Raw genomic sequence first — 12,617 nt, 5'->3', positions numbered from 1 at the left:
CGCAGCAAAGTTGTTGATGTCGACGTGGAGCAAGAAGATGTGACTGGTGCTTGTAACAGGGTGTCAGAAGCAAACAAGGCGTAGCCAAGAAGGGCGATAACGAGTCAGCCAGAGGGATGGAAGGGGTGGCGGCGCCAGATATGGTGCTTGTATATGAAGTAAACTAGACGCGGCAGCGGCTAGGGTGGGGTTAGCGAGATCTTAGCCGTCGCAATCATCTGGGAGAGATGGCTGTGCCCATTTGTTCACAGTCAATCGCCGTCTCGGCGTGAAGAGGGTGCGACACCCGCCCACCGAAGCATTCAGGCTTTTTGCATACACAGGGATGCGCCACACTCAGCAACTTGTCTGACATCACACCAGACGCCGGAGGAGCCCTATTCGTACCGGCTGTAGCACTGTTGAAGCCGACGTAAGACGCGGCAGGTCATGTTGCGGACAGAGGAGGTCATGTTTGTGACTGCAAGCGCCGAGACAGTACAAGGATAACAAATATTATCTGTTCCGCTAAGCGAGACATGGGTGTCTGAGATATCCCAGAGACCTCGGAAGGTCTTCGAAGCTGCCGCTGGGAGACAACCGATGCGCATGAGGGACACAAGGATCGTGTGGGCACCTGACGAGTGTTCGCCAAGCCACTAAACGAGTTGAGGCTGCTGTGCGGCGTTGATGGCGTCAGAGGGGCAGGGTCCAAGCGTGCTGCAGGGCTACGCAAATGCATAGGCTCGAGCTTCTCGCTCAAGACATAATGTCAATCGGAAATGCCTGAAGGTGGGGGCGAGGACAGAGATGCATAGGTACGGGCACGAATGGGCAAGCTTGTTGAGCTCGCGAATGTCTCAGATGGGAGATTGCGAGCCACAACAGCGACAGCTACGTCGATGTTCAACATGCACCTGCCAGAATCTGTGCGGAAGCTCTTCCGCATACGAGCCAAGATCCAATGTTCTCAGAACCTGTTCTTTCGCTGCTTTGATCTGTGCTGCCTTCAACGATTGGAGAGCTATCGGCAGATATACCCCAAGAATACTTCTGATACTCTCGTTAATTGCGAAGCGTCTTGCGACAGACTGATGAGCTGTGGACCGGTGGATATTGGCTACCAAAGTCACCTGTGTCATGGCCAGTACGACTATGTAGAGTCCAGCGAGCGACATAATTTGGTTAAAGTCGATGGGTACCGTAGTCAAGTTTGGAGCAACTTGGCGACGACAGCAGCCCCGGCAAGAGCATGCGGGCACAAGCGATAATATGATTAGCAGCCTAGCAGAAAGTGTTGCTGTTGACCAACGCCACACCAGTCTTGAGATGTTTGTTCACACGTATGCTAGGAAAGTGCACAAAGAACTCGAGTTATGATAGGCTGGCCTTTTTTTGGGATGACGACGAATCCCGACTTGAGCTTCGTTCTGGAATGATGATGAGCGCGAGTATGAGCGACCGGAAGCTCCGGAGCGAGGAAAAGGCCCAGCCCCTTGTCAATTTAGTGCATACTTTGGCATTGGGCTGACAAGGGCGTCGGAGGCGCCCATGCGATTGCTGTGGTCACTAACTTAGCCTGAACAGCAAATTTGGAATTTGGAAGGTGCAGCGAAGCGAGAATCACGAATCAACCGGCAAACTTTACAGGCGAGAGAACTCGCGAACCGTATGCTAACTAGTTGCAGCAGCAGACGGCGAAAAAGACGAGTGTCATTTGAGCATGCTTAGAAATCCAAATGTGCTCATGTCTCACATGTCGGCAGTTCTGCGCAAATCACGTTAGACTCGCCAACTGCCGCCAATCAACAGAGTCTGGATCGTTGCCATTCACGATTCACGATCTTGTCAAGTCGTTTTGACAGCTTCGCTCGCAGGATCGGCGCAGAAAAGCCATAGATTCAACTAAGTTATTCACGACTGTTACTCGTTATTACAAGATTAATCTTCTTTATTTCTGTTCTTTCGATTTTTGTTTCAAACACTCACGACTCGTCATTCACAGACTGTCAATCTAGAGGGTGGTGCTCGGAGAACGATAGCCAACCCTGGCTTTTGCGAATTGCAGATGGAGATGCTTATTGTGTGCTGACCGTACGAGACCCAAGGTTGTCTGTCATTTCTATGTAAAGTGCATTGCTGATTCGATGCGAAGCGGTCTGAACTGTGAATGCACCTTGAATCGATCGACAGGTAGCTACTGGCTTCCTCCAAATCCCAGCATTGTCGGAAAGCGAAAATCCTCATCTCTCATCTTACTCTAATGTGAGAAAGCGGTAGTTTTCGGGAAGAGCGAGGGCGGAGTTGATTACCTTTGCAATCTAAAGCACAAAGAACAGTTGGAATCACACATGCGAGCGAGCTCGAACTTAGCCGACCGGCCCGTATGAAGTCAGATTCACGATTGGCGATATGAGCGATGATACAGTAAGACCGGTTTTGCCAGCAGTTGTGAATGTTAGGCTGTGATTGTTAGGCGACGACGATCGGAAAAGCGCCGTCAAAAACGCGAGAGAGACCGATGTTTGATTCGAATTGAGCCAAGCTAGCCCGATTTGCATACTGAAACATTTTCATTTTCCTGTTCCGCCTTGGCAGCTCGCGTATTCGTGATTCGGGATCGTTTGTCTTCCTGTCTCTCTTTCCCGTGTCTCTCTAATATCAATCCAAGGTCGGTATATTGCCATTCCCGATTCACGTCGTGGTGAATCAGGCGGCATAGAGCTATCAAATGTCATCTAACTTGACTGCATTCTGGGAAAAAGGAGATGATCATGGGCGGATGTTGATTGGTGGTCAGATCCATGGATACAGTTATGAGCACCGAGGCGTATTGTTGTAGTGGCTCATCCCTCTTCACAGCTCACAGCCGAAGCAGAGGGACACAACATGTTTCTGGTAAGGCTTCTGAACTATACTCGCGACTCACACTGTAAGGTATCTCAGGCACAAATGACCGGGCAAAATTGCGTGCGGCGTTGGGCGCATTGACCTAGTATCCCTGGGCGGGGGGTTTTTTTTCCTCCTTTTCCTTTTCCCTTTTTTGTTTTTCTTTTTTGTTTTTCTTGAAGCCCCTAGGCGTTGCCGTGTCCCGGCTAAACGAGTCCACCAAGTATTACTGTATATGTAGAATTATGGATGCGTTCTTCAGGGGTTTGCGACTTCCAGATACGCACAATACTGCGGTTGCCTGCCAGCTGCGTTCTCGCCTAGCTCACACTGACAGAGCAAAGCCTGGTGATCTGCGGGTGATTTCAAACACCGACATCATTGCACAATACCATGACTGTGCGGAAAGGTTCCTCGCAGCCGATTTACTCCTGAAACTTCCGCAGGCCCGACTCCTTTACTAAGCACTACATTCAAATTCGCTGATTTTCGTCATACCCAGTCACGAGTAAGGTCCTGCACGACTCTAATTTGACATTGTGAAGCGACACGGAACGTATACAATCAGTGGAAGCTTCGGCGCCAGTAAAATATCACTACCGCCATCCTCTCTTTACCTTTCCACTGAACCGGAGCTGGGTTTGACGGACCACCTTTTGCAAGCAGTTATGCTTTATGAAAGAGTTTGTCAGGTGCAGAGTTTGGCTGAGACCACACTTCTGTCTTTCTCTAGAAACCGCTTCGAAACGAATCTGTTTGTGACGGAATCCGAGAACGGAGCTGAGACGATGATCAGAGTGGACGGACGGAAGAAAGAAAAGGGAGAAAGAACAAAAAAAAAGAACGAAAGAGTGTCACCTCTTGTTTCACCGCCGTGCATCTCGTGTCGGACAGCTTCTAGCCATTCGTGGATGATTTTGCGCGACTTCGTCAGCATCTCTTTGACTCAATCCGCAACCTCCCGTCATGATGACGATCGCCATCACGGCTACCAGCGCGCTGACAACGCAGTCGGGCCACGACCATAGAAGAGTGTGACCTTGAAGAGCGGATATAGTGTATGTCATACAAAGATCAAGATCTCGAATGCAGTCAGGCTCGGCGTATAGACAGATCTGTTGTGGGGTCCACGCTCAAGGCAACCCCTGGATGGCGACGAAGGGAGCACGCCAAGATTTAGCAACGCCCACGAACCAGCGAGTTCCAGCATCCGTTTGTAAACCGAAATGATGCAGATCGGATGCATCATCGGCGCTGGGCGTAAACGGCGCCTTCAGGCGCCGTGTGCACGGAAAAGGGCGCAGTTAGCAGAACGCCGCTTCTCAGCAGACCCCGCCCCATCCTGGAGCGATACCCTGCCGCTTCTATCCGCTCACAGGCCTCGAACTCGACATCGCTATCCAATTCGCACATAAGCTCGCGCAGTGACAACTCGCGTAGTGCCGCAAAGGTTTCTCTGGGCTGTTCAACCGACGCTGGATTACGTAGCCGTGTGTTTTTACTTTGTTGTGATGGTCTACAATGCTGCAAAGTGATGTAGACGCGCACATAGAACTCTTGAGGCCCAGACCACGCCATCTCGCAGGCACTGTTTTGGCTGTCTACTCGGTCTGGTGTGCCGAAGTATCGGAAGTTGCCCGAGGCCTCTTTCTGGTCCGGACGCATCTTCCCTGCATCGGCGAAGATGTACTGATCGTCGAGCCCGATGCGTTGTTGACTGGACTGGGACCTCGAGGGGATCCAGATTTTTCGTCTGCGACACTACTTTCGAAGCTGTCAGTCTTAGCTGTCGCCTCCGCCTGCTTGCTAGTCGGAAATATGACCTCGTCATCGTCATACGTTTCGTCGCTGGCGCTTAAATCAACGTTCTTCTCGACCGAATCGCTCTTCATCTGCCCATTCTCCTTCCGTGGATCATTGACTGGGGTGCCCATCGTCAGACGCAATCCAACAATGCCATTCTTGTCTCTACCGTTGAAGGCTCCTTTGATTTTGGCTCTGCAGACGGGGCATTGACCCGCCAAAGGATCGGGCTTGTTCCTTCCACCTCCACCGCCGACGCTGCCGCCACGAGAGCCGCTTCCACCGCCGCGCCCTCCTCCTCCTCCTCGACCTCCTCTTCCTCTGCCTGCTCCGCCTGCCGATCCTGCTGGACCTCCGCCGCTATAAACTTGCCCCGAAGCGGTTTGAGCACCTACTCCACCCAATGCGGCTCCAAATGTAGCCCCAGGAACCAGTGATGCAAAGAGACCACCGAAACTATAGAGGGTCGCTTCCTCTTCCATTGCTCCACGCTGTACGGCTTGACTCTTGAGCGCTTGAAAGAGACATTCGCCGCAGAAAAAGTGGCCGCAAGGGGTGACTGAGAGGTTGGTTGGAGCATCAAAACAGATTGGGCACGTGTACGTCGAAAGCAGTGGATGTTCGATCGGCGGGGGCTTGGAGCGAGGCGGCGACTTCGTCGGCATGGCCAAGTTTAGGGCACGCAATCGCTGTTCGGTAATAGGGTGATCGCTCCTTGGACGATGTGAAGGAGCTAGCTGAGCGGAAACAATCGAGAAGCTACCGTCAGAATCTGAGTATGCGGTTGAATCAGTGGGCCGCACTATTGGCATGGGCCGCACCAGAAAGTCTCCTGTATGTGGATCTGCACTAACACCGACCCTTCTATCCTCTGATGCGCTCGAGAGACGAATAGGTTCGGCTGGTCTTCCAGCAGACGGAGGCGGAGAAAAGAGCTCTGCGCGTGGAGTGGAAGACAACGGCTGCGCTCGTCGAACCACCGAAACTTCCAAGAAGTCAGAGGGAGGTGCGGGTGCGCGAACCACGGGGTGTTCGGGCCATTGGGCAACGAATTCATCATCATCTTCCTGGTCCCCATCAGAACTATCGCTGCTGATAACAATCAAATCGCTTGAATTTGTTGCGCTATGCACGTCAGTCTGCCCTTCAGATCTAGAATTGGCGACTGTATCGAAAGTTGTTGATGCGCCTGCCTCTTGAGAAGCTGATCGGCTCATTCGCAGCGGTGTGCGATTCGAAGAGCCAGCGCTGCGGTTACGAGGTATACTGTTAGTTCTCTGCGCTGGCGAAGCTGACCTGCTTGTATGCCCGGAGGAAGCTATGCTCCGCCCTCTCGAGGACGATCTGCTCGACGGGCGAGAACCTGCCACAACGGTGGGGCGCGGCAACGGGTGATCAGAGTTCATGAAGCTGAAGTTCGATGTTCAAAGTAAGGATGCCTACAGTACCAGCTTTGAGTTTATAATTGATTCGAAGAGGGCCTGTACACAGGGCGAAGCTCCAGGCTTAGCTGGCCAGTTGAATGTCTAGAAGAATGCCATCGGTTCGTACGAGGGGCCCATCGTGTTTCAGCTTCTTGTTACACAAGACTTTGATACTGCTTTGTGTATCACTTAACTAGCGGAAAGCGACCGATCTTGACCTGAGGGTTGAAGTTGGAAGGAGGAAGTAGTGTGTAGAAAAGGGAATGGGCAGCAAGGTTGAAAGAAACAAGTCACTTTCTTTTCCAAGCAAGACCCTGGATCAAAGTCACAAGTCGTGAATTAGACTCAGCCTGGCTTTGGACGACTTACAGGATTTTGTGCGACACCTGACGCTTCTCGGAGAGCAACACCTCCACATTGGCTCGGTATCGGCAGATAGATCGAGAAGATCAACCCGATCTGGCACAGACTCCCATGAAGTTCTATTCGAGGTTGAATCTCAGTCCACACCTGCGCAGCTGCACTGCAAAAGTGTCTCAATGCCCGACCAAAGCGAGCATTTCGGTATCCTTGCTTTCTGTTGTAGCCATAAACAGTCATGAACACAGCCTCGATTTGAGAAGAACCTTCTTTCCTTTGAGCGATTGGGACCTGCTCGATTTGCTGAGGAAACACCAACTTAACGGGACTGCACGGCGTTCCCCCTCATGTTTGCTGTCTCCTTTATTCAGTCCAGAGTTCGGACCATCCATGGAAAGGCAAAGGCTTGGCGAAAACGTGTCGATGCATGCGCCTGCTGAGTCTCAAGCGGGGAGTGCCAAGACTTTTTCAACTGTTAAGGACATTCAGTTGGACATAGCCGCACAAAGGGAGCTCAAATTAGAGACTACTTTCTAGCTGACAGCAAGCTTTTCGTGCGTGATCCTACACTCACGACTCCGCAGATCTGAAAAGCTCGAATTCCAAATGACTTTGGGGCTGTGCCAGTAACGAACTGTGAATCGTGATTCTGTGCCCAGCAAGCAGATGAATTTGGTTTACAATCGTGAATAATTCACGCGATCCACAGAGCAGCAGCTTGCAGCAGCGGCCAACTCTGTAGAATGTGACTGTGATGACGCTGCTGCTGCACAAGATTAAGTACACTTTTGACGCGGGCAGCCTGCTGCCTGATTCCAAGGCTTGAGTGTCACTTTGCAAATTCACGATTGGTGGGACCCCGTGCACCGACTCACTTGAGTGGAGCGACTTCATTCACGTTTCTGGTCTCTGTCTGTCCCGCAACAATCTTCGCTGCTTGCTAACGTCGTCCACGTTTGCTGTATCTCAGTCCTGTTCCACCATCTGCACATAACTCACGATACAATAGGATTCGCTTCAAGGCTTGGATCCACATAGTCGTTAGCGACACGCACAAACTGTCATGGGAAAGAATCAATCCAAGCTCTCTCCGGAGCAGCTTTCGGACCTGCAAAAGAACACCTACTGTGAGTGAACGGTCTCGCTTTGATGCTTGATAGGAACAGCTGGGCTGACCTTGGTTCTCCATCAACGTCGTTCCGATACGGTCTATGCAGTTGACAGGAAAGAGCTGCAGCAATGGTACAAAGGCTTCTTGAAGGATTGCCCTTCTGGCACGCTGGACAAGCAAGAATTTTGCCGTATCTACAAGCAATTTTTCCCCTTTGGTGATCCATCGACATTTGCAGAATACGTGTTCAATGTATTCGACGAGAACAAGAACGGCACCATCGACTTTAAGGAGTTCATCTGCGCACTCAGCGTCACATCGCGTGGCAGACTAGACGAGAAGCTGAGATGGGCATTCCAACTCTACGACATTGACGGAGATGGTACCATCACCTACGATGAGATGCTCAGTGAGTACCGCTCGTCCGGATCCACACAGATGCATCTGCAGCGCAGATTATTGACTTGTAATTTTGATTCTATCCGACACTTTGCAGCCATCGTGAGAAGCATCTACAAGATGACGGGCCAGATGGTGAAACTGCCAGAAGACGAAGACACACCAGAGAAAGTAAGTGAAATCCACGGCGCCCTCTTGTGTGCGGGAAATGAGGGATGGGAAAGCTAACTCTCGACACCGATCATCTTTCAACGCACGATTCTGATGCAATAGAGAGTAGACAAGATCTTCCGTATGATGGACCGCGACAAGAACGCACAGCGTAAGTTTCCCGGATTTGGCGGGCACAATTCGACACCGAAGTGTAAGAGCGAAGCATGCAGTAGCTGATCCATTCTGAATACGTTCTCCATTTCAATCGCATCGACAACCCCTCCTTCACTATCCGATGCCGCGACTTCTAACGTGGCATGTTGTCGGATGCCACAGTCTCCTTCGAAGAGTTTCAGGAGGGAAGTAAGCAGGACCCTACCATCGTACAGGCGCTCTCGCTCTACGACGGTCTCGTTTAAACAACGATCGTCAAAACGCAACCATCTGTAAATACGGAGTGTCTCGTGTAAATAATGTAACTCATCCCCTCAATCGACCCATGGACATGCACATCCGGGACGGCAATGGGCCCTTGAGGCTCTTCGGAAAGATAGGAAAAGTCTAAGGCGATTAACAGTTAGGAGAGCACCTGTGTGTAGTTGTGTCCCACTTGCAGGTTGATCTGAATGCAGATCAGTCGTGAGTCACGTTGAGGCTTCAGTCAGACTCTCCAGTTTATGGCAAGGCTAGAGCTTGGGGGTTTTCACGTTTTTTTTTGAATAAATTGTTGCGCCGAAGCAATTTCGATCCTGTAAATAAAGGAGTCGGCTCTCTCGGACGTGAAGGCACGCGCGGCTTTCAACCCAGCTGATCCGTGAAATCGCGCTGTTTGCTCCGTCGCTTTTGTAAGAGGCCGACAACCGATTCACCCGAAGGTGACAGAGTAACGCAGCACACTCACAAGTGTCGATCCACATAACTCTCCAACGCCGGAATCTGAACATCCTTCGCTTCCGCGCTCCACGCTTTACTTCCGATCCACTCATATCCAACCTCACCTACACCACAGCCACCATGCGCGCATCTCTAGTCAACCAGCTTCGGGTGCTCGTGCCCGTCAAGAGGACCATCGACTATGGTAAGCTTTTGCCGACCGCTGTTCACTTTGCCTGCATCTCTGTTTCAGAGTCACAATTGATGGGTCTGTCAAGGGTGGCTTACTGACTCCCCCCGCTTCACATTGATGGAATTGCGCAATCACAGCCGTCAAGATCCGTGTCGCATCAGATGGCAAAGGCGTCGACCAAAATGTCAAGTTCAGCATGAACCCCTTTGACGAAATTGCAGTGGAGGAGGCTGTTCGTCTGCGTGAAAAGTACAAGGATGCTATCACCAAAATCGTAAGTGGGCTGTCATCAATCTAAAAACAACGAACGATGCCAGCACTCAGAGGTCTTGTTGGCTAATGCATTCTTTGCCCTTTTGTTGTTGCATCGTAAAAGACTGTCGTCTCTGTGGGACCACCCAAGACCGCCGATGTGCTCCGAACCGCTCTCGCCATGGGTGCTGACGACGCCATCCACGTCGAAGTACCCGACAAGGCAGCTGCCAACCCTCTCGAGCCTCTTGGCATTTCCAAGATTCTCAACGAGATCGTAAAAAAGGCAGGCGAGGACGAAGAGGTCGGTCTCATCATCATGGGCAAGCAGGCCATCGATGACGACGCTTCGCAGACCGGTCAGATGCTTGCTGGTCTGCTCAACTGGCCACAAGCAACCTATGCCAGCAAGCTCGAGTTCCCATCGGGCAAGCCAGAGAAGGGTGCAGAAGCCCAAGTGACGCGAGAGATCGACGGCGGTCTCAGCATTGTCAAGACTAAGCTGCCCTTTGTCGTGACAACTGATCTTCGACTCAACGAGCCACGATACGCATCTTTGCCCAACATCATGAAGGCCAAAAAGAAGCCTTTCAAAAAGTACACCCTCAAAGACTTGGGTCTCGAGGACCAGGTCAAGCCTCGTCAGGAGATCCTCAAGGTCGCCGAGCCTCCCAAGCGTGAAGGTGGCGCAAAAGTGGAGAACGTCGACGAGCTCATCTCGAAGCTTAAGGAGGCTGGTCGTATCTAAAAGTAGTCGCGCTGACTCTCGGAAAAATTGGCGATAGACGCGGGTGCACTAACCTTGTCCATCAACTGTATCTGACAAATGATCTCAGCACGCAAGAAACAGCCATACAGACTTGTTGACTGCCTCATTCTAGACCTGCCATCTACGTCTGTAAGCTCTACGTCTGTAAGCTCTGCGAATTGTGTTTCTCGCGCACTTCGGATGCACTATGCTCGCACGGCAGGACATGAGATGGAAGAGCTCAGAACACAAGTTGCCCTGACAATTCGCTGTCACTGGTGTTTTGGAAGATTTTTGCAACGCAGCTGTGGAAGTGAAGCGTGTGAATTGGCCTAAAGGCAGAAGAGGTGACGTTGACACAGCTGAGTGGCAGGTGGCGATGATGTGTGAGGCTCACTGACGAGAACGCTGATCTCGGTGTCACATGGGAATCATGTTCGACTGCAGTCACAAGTCATCATCATCCTAGAGCTAGCGGGACGCGGGATCTTAGAATGAGTCATTTTTCAGATGCAAACAGGCGCCGTCGCCCGAATCGTAAATGCAAAAGCCAGTTTGTGATTTTGGCCGTTTTGGTGCTTTTCGAGAAAAAATGGTTCGTAGACTCGATTCCCACTTGTGCTTGATGAGTCCCACATTGCTGATATTCTCATCCCACCTTTGCCATCAGCATCCTTGTCACCATCAAGGCTCCTCCACCTGTCGTTGAAACGAAACGTGGACAGCCTTTACGACTTCTGATTCTTCGCTGGCCTACAAGCCCACTTTCATAACGCCACATTCAAAACGAGTCATACCACCGTTTGGGTTGGCGGTGCGAACACAGTGGTACTTCAACCCTACCTCTCACCACCCGGAGCGGACTCTATCAAAATAACTCCATCACTCGTCATGTCGAATCCGACTTCAGCTGCCGTTGCAGCAAACGGAACACATCACACAGCCGATACTTTTCGACCTCTGCTAAAAGCGCTCGCTGTCGCTGCCTCCGTTGACTCTCAGTCCGGCGAACCAAACCACCCCAGTGGAACCTCTACCATCACTCACAAGCAGCTTGAGCAGATCCTTGAGCACCTTGCCGATCCCAACTTTACCTCTTCCCGAGAGAATCACGCTCAGATCGGATCAGCGCTGACGTGCCTCAAGTTTTGCAGACTCGACATCCAGGCAGAGACCTTCGCGTTGGCTGCTAGAATCTTTTTGAATTGCTGTCTCGATGTGCACGTTCCTCCGCTAGAGAGGGAGAACGACGAGTATGCGAGTGTGGGAGGCGTTGCAGGAGTCAAGTACAGGGGCACGTTGGATTTGGTAGGAACAGGCGGTGATGGAAAAGATACATTCAACGTCTCCACCACCGCTTCAATGGTCGCTGCGGGCGTCAGAGGCGTACGGGTATGCAAACACGGTGCGAAAGCTTCATCTTCCACCTCTGGCTCTGCAGACCTGCTCATGTCGCTAGGCATCCCTCTGCTTGCACTACCAGCGTCACAACTTCCCAACGTGCTTCGAAAGAGCAAGTTCAGCTTCCTATTCGCGCAACTCTTCCATCCGGCACTTGCACCCTTGGGTCCTATTCGTCGATCCCTAGGCTTCCCAACGATCTTCAACGTTCTTGGACCTCTTATCAATCCAGCCAAACCCGAAAGATGCATTCTCGGCGTTCACAGCTACTACCTCGGACGAATCTTTGCCGAAGCGCTGCGAAAAAGAGGTACAGAACGAGCCTGGATCGTGTGTGGGCAGGAAGGCTTGGATGAGATTTCACCTGCTGGCAAGACGGATGTGTGGGAGCTCAAAGACGGCAAAATCGAAGAGTTTACCATTGAACCGGAAGATTTTGGATTGAAAAAGCATCCGCTGGAGCATGTGGGAAGTCATTCTGCAGACGAAAACGCTGCGATTGTTCTCAAGATGTTTTCAACGCCGGATTCGTCGACTCTGTCAACAGAGCCGTTGGCGATGAATCTGCCACTGGACCCGAGAGACTTTGCCAACTTTGCCCCGGAAACTCTGGTTCACGTACGATCCCTCCCGACGATCCCCAAAGGAGTGCGATTGCAAGCCATCAAGGATTACACGTTGTTACAAACGGCTGCGCTATTGTACGTCGGTTCGTACGCTAGCACGTTGGAGGACGCAGCAAAACTGGCACGCGAAAGCATCGAGAGCGGTGCCGCACTAAGGGCCATGGAGACTTTCAGAGACGAATCCAACCTGGCGATCGTCGAAAGCGAAAAGCAAGAGCAGCAGAAGAAGGAAACCAGAGAGAACCGCAAGAGTATCGAAGAGACGGTCAAGAACCAGGATCAGTACAGTTATCTGCCCGAGATCAGGCAAGACGTGTCGGTCGGAACGGACGACTAGATGCATCTATCCGCGCGGTCGTTGATCCTAACAAGGCGCAGCCAACAATCAAACCTGCCCTTCACGCTT

The 12,617-nt window shown here is 51.6% G+C and overlaps 4 protein-coding genes across 4 annotated transcripts; 3 read left to right on the top strand and 1 right to left on the bottom strand.

The window, feature by feature from the left end:
- Positions 1–4,469: 4,469 nt before the first annotated feature.
- Positions 4,470–6,077, bottom strand: UMAG_11438 (uncharacterized protein; the record flags this gene model as incomplete). The annotated part of the gene is made up of 1 exon (XM_011388463.1): positions 4,470–6,077. One exon carries the CDS (start codon positions 6,075–6,077, stop codon positions 4,470–4,472), a length of 1,608 nt encoding a protein of 535 aa, XP_011386765.1.
- A 1,441-nt stretch (positions 6,078–7,518) lies between these two features.
- Positions 7,519–8,537, top strand: UMAG_11437 (putative phosphatidylinositol-4-OH kinase regulator; the record flags this gene model as incomplete). The annotated part of the gene is made up of 5 exons (XM_011388462.1): positions 7,519–7,582; positions 7,673–7,975; positions 8,063–8,136; positions 8,239–8,287; positions 8,455–8,537. The coding sequence occupies 5 exons, from the start codon at positions 7,519–7,521 to the stop codon at positions 8,535–8,537; spliced, it is 573 nt and encodes a 190-aa protein (XP_011386764.1).
- Positions 8,538–9,132: 595 nt separating this feature from the next.
- UMAG_11436 (putative electron transfer flavoprotein beta chain) lies at positions 9,133–10,184 on the top strand (the record flags this gene model as incomplete). The annotated part of the gene is made up of 3 exons (XM_011388461.1): positions 9,133–9,196; positions 9,322–9,458; positions 9,561–10,184. 3 exons carry the CDS (start codon positions 9,133–9,135, stop codon positions 10,182–10,184), a joined length of 825 nt encoding a protein of 274 aa, XP_011386763.1.
- An 891-nt stretch (positions 10,185–11,075) lies between these two features.
- Positions 11,076–12,548, top strand: UMAG_00518 (anthranilate phosphoribosyltransferase; the record flags this gene model as incomplete). The annotated part of the gene is made up of 1 exon (XM_011388059.1): positions 11,076–12,548. The coding sequence occupies one exon, from the start codon at positions 11,076–11,078 to the stop codon at positions 12,546–12,548; it is 1,473 nt and encodes a 490-aa protein (XP_011386361.1).
- Between the last annotated feature and the right edge of the window lie 69 nt (positions 12,549–12,617).

This window comes from Mycosarcoma maydis, chromosome 1, assembly GCF_000328475.2.
Source record: "Mycosarcoma maydis chromosome 1, whole genome shotgun sequence".
NCBI classification, from domain to species: domain Eukaryota; kingdom Fungi; phylum Basidiomycota; class Ustilaginomycetes; order Ustilaginales; genus Mycosarcoma; species Mycosarcoma maydis.
Note: the sequence above shows the minus strand (reverse complement) of the source record. Positions and strands in the feature narration are given on the sequence as shown.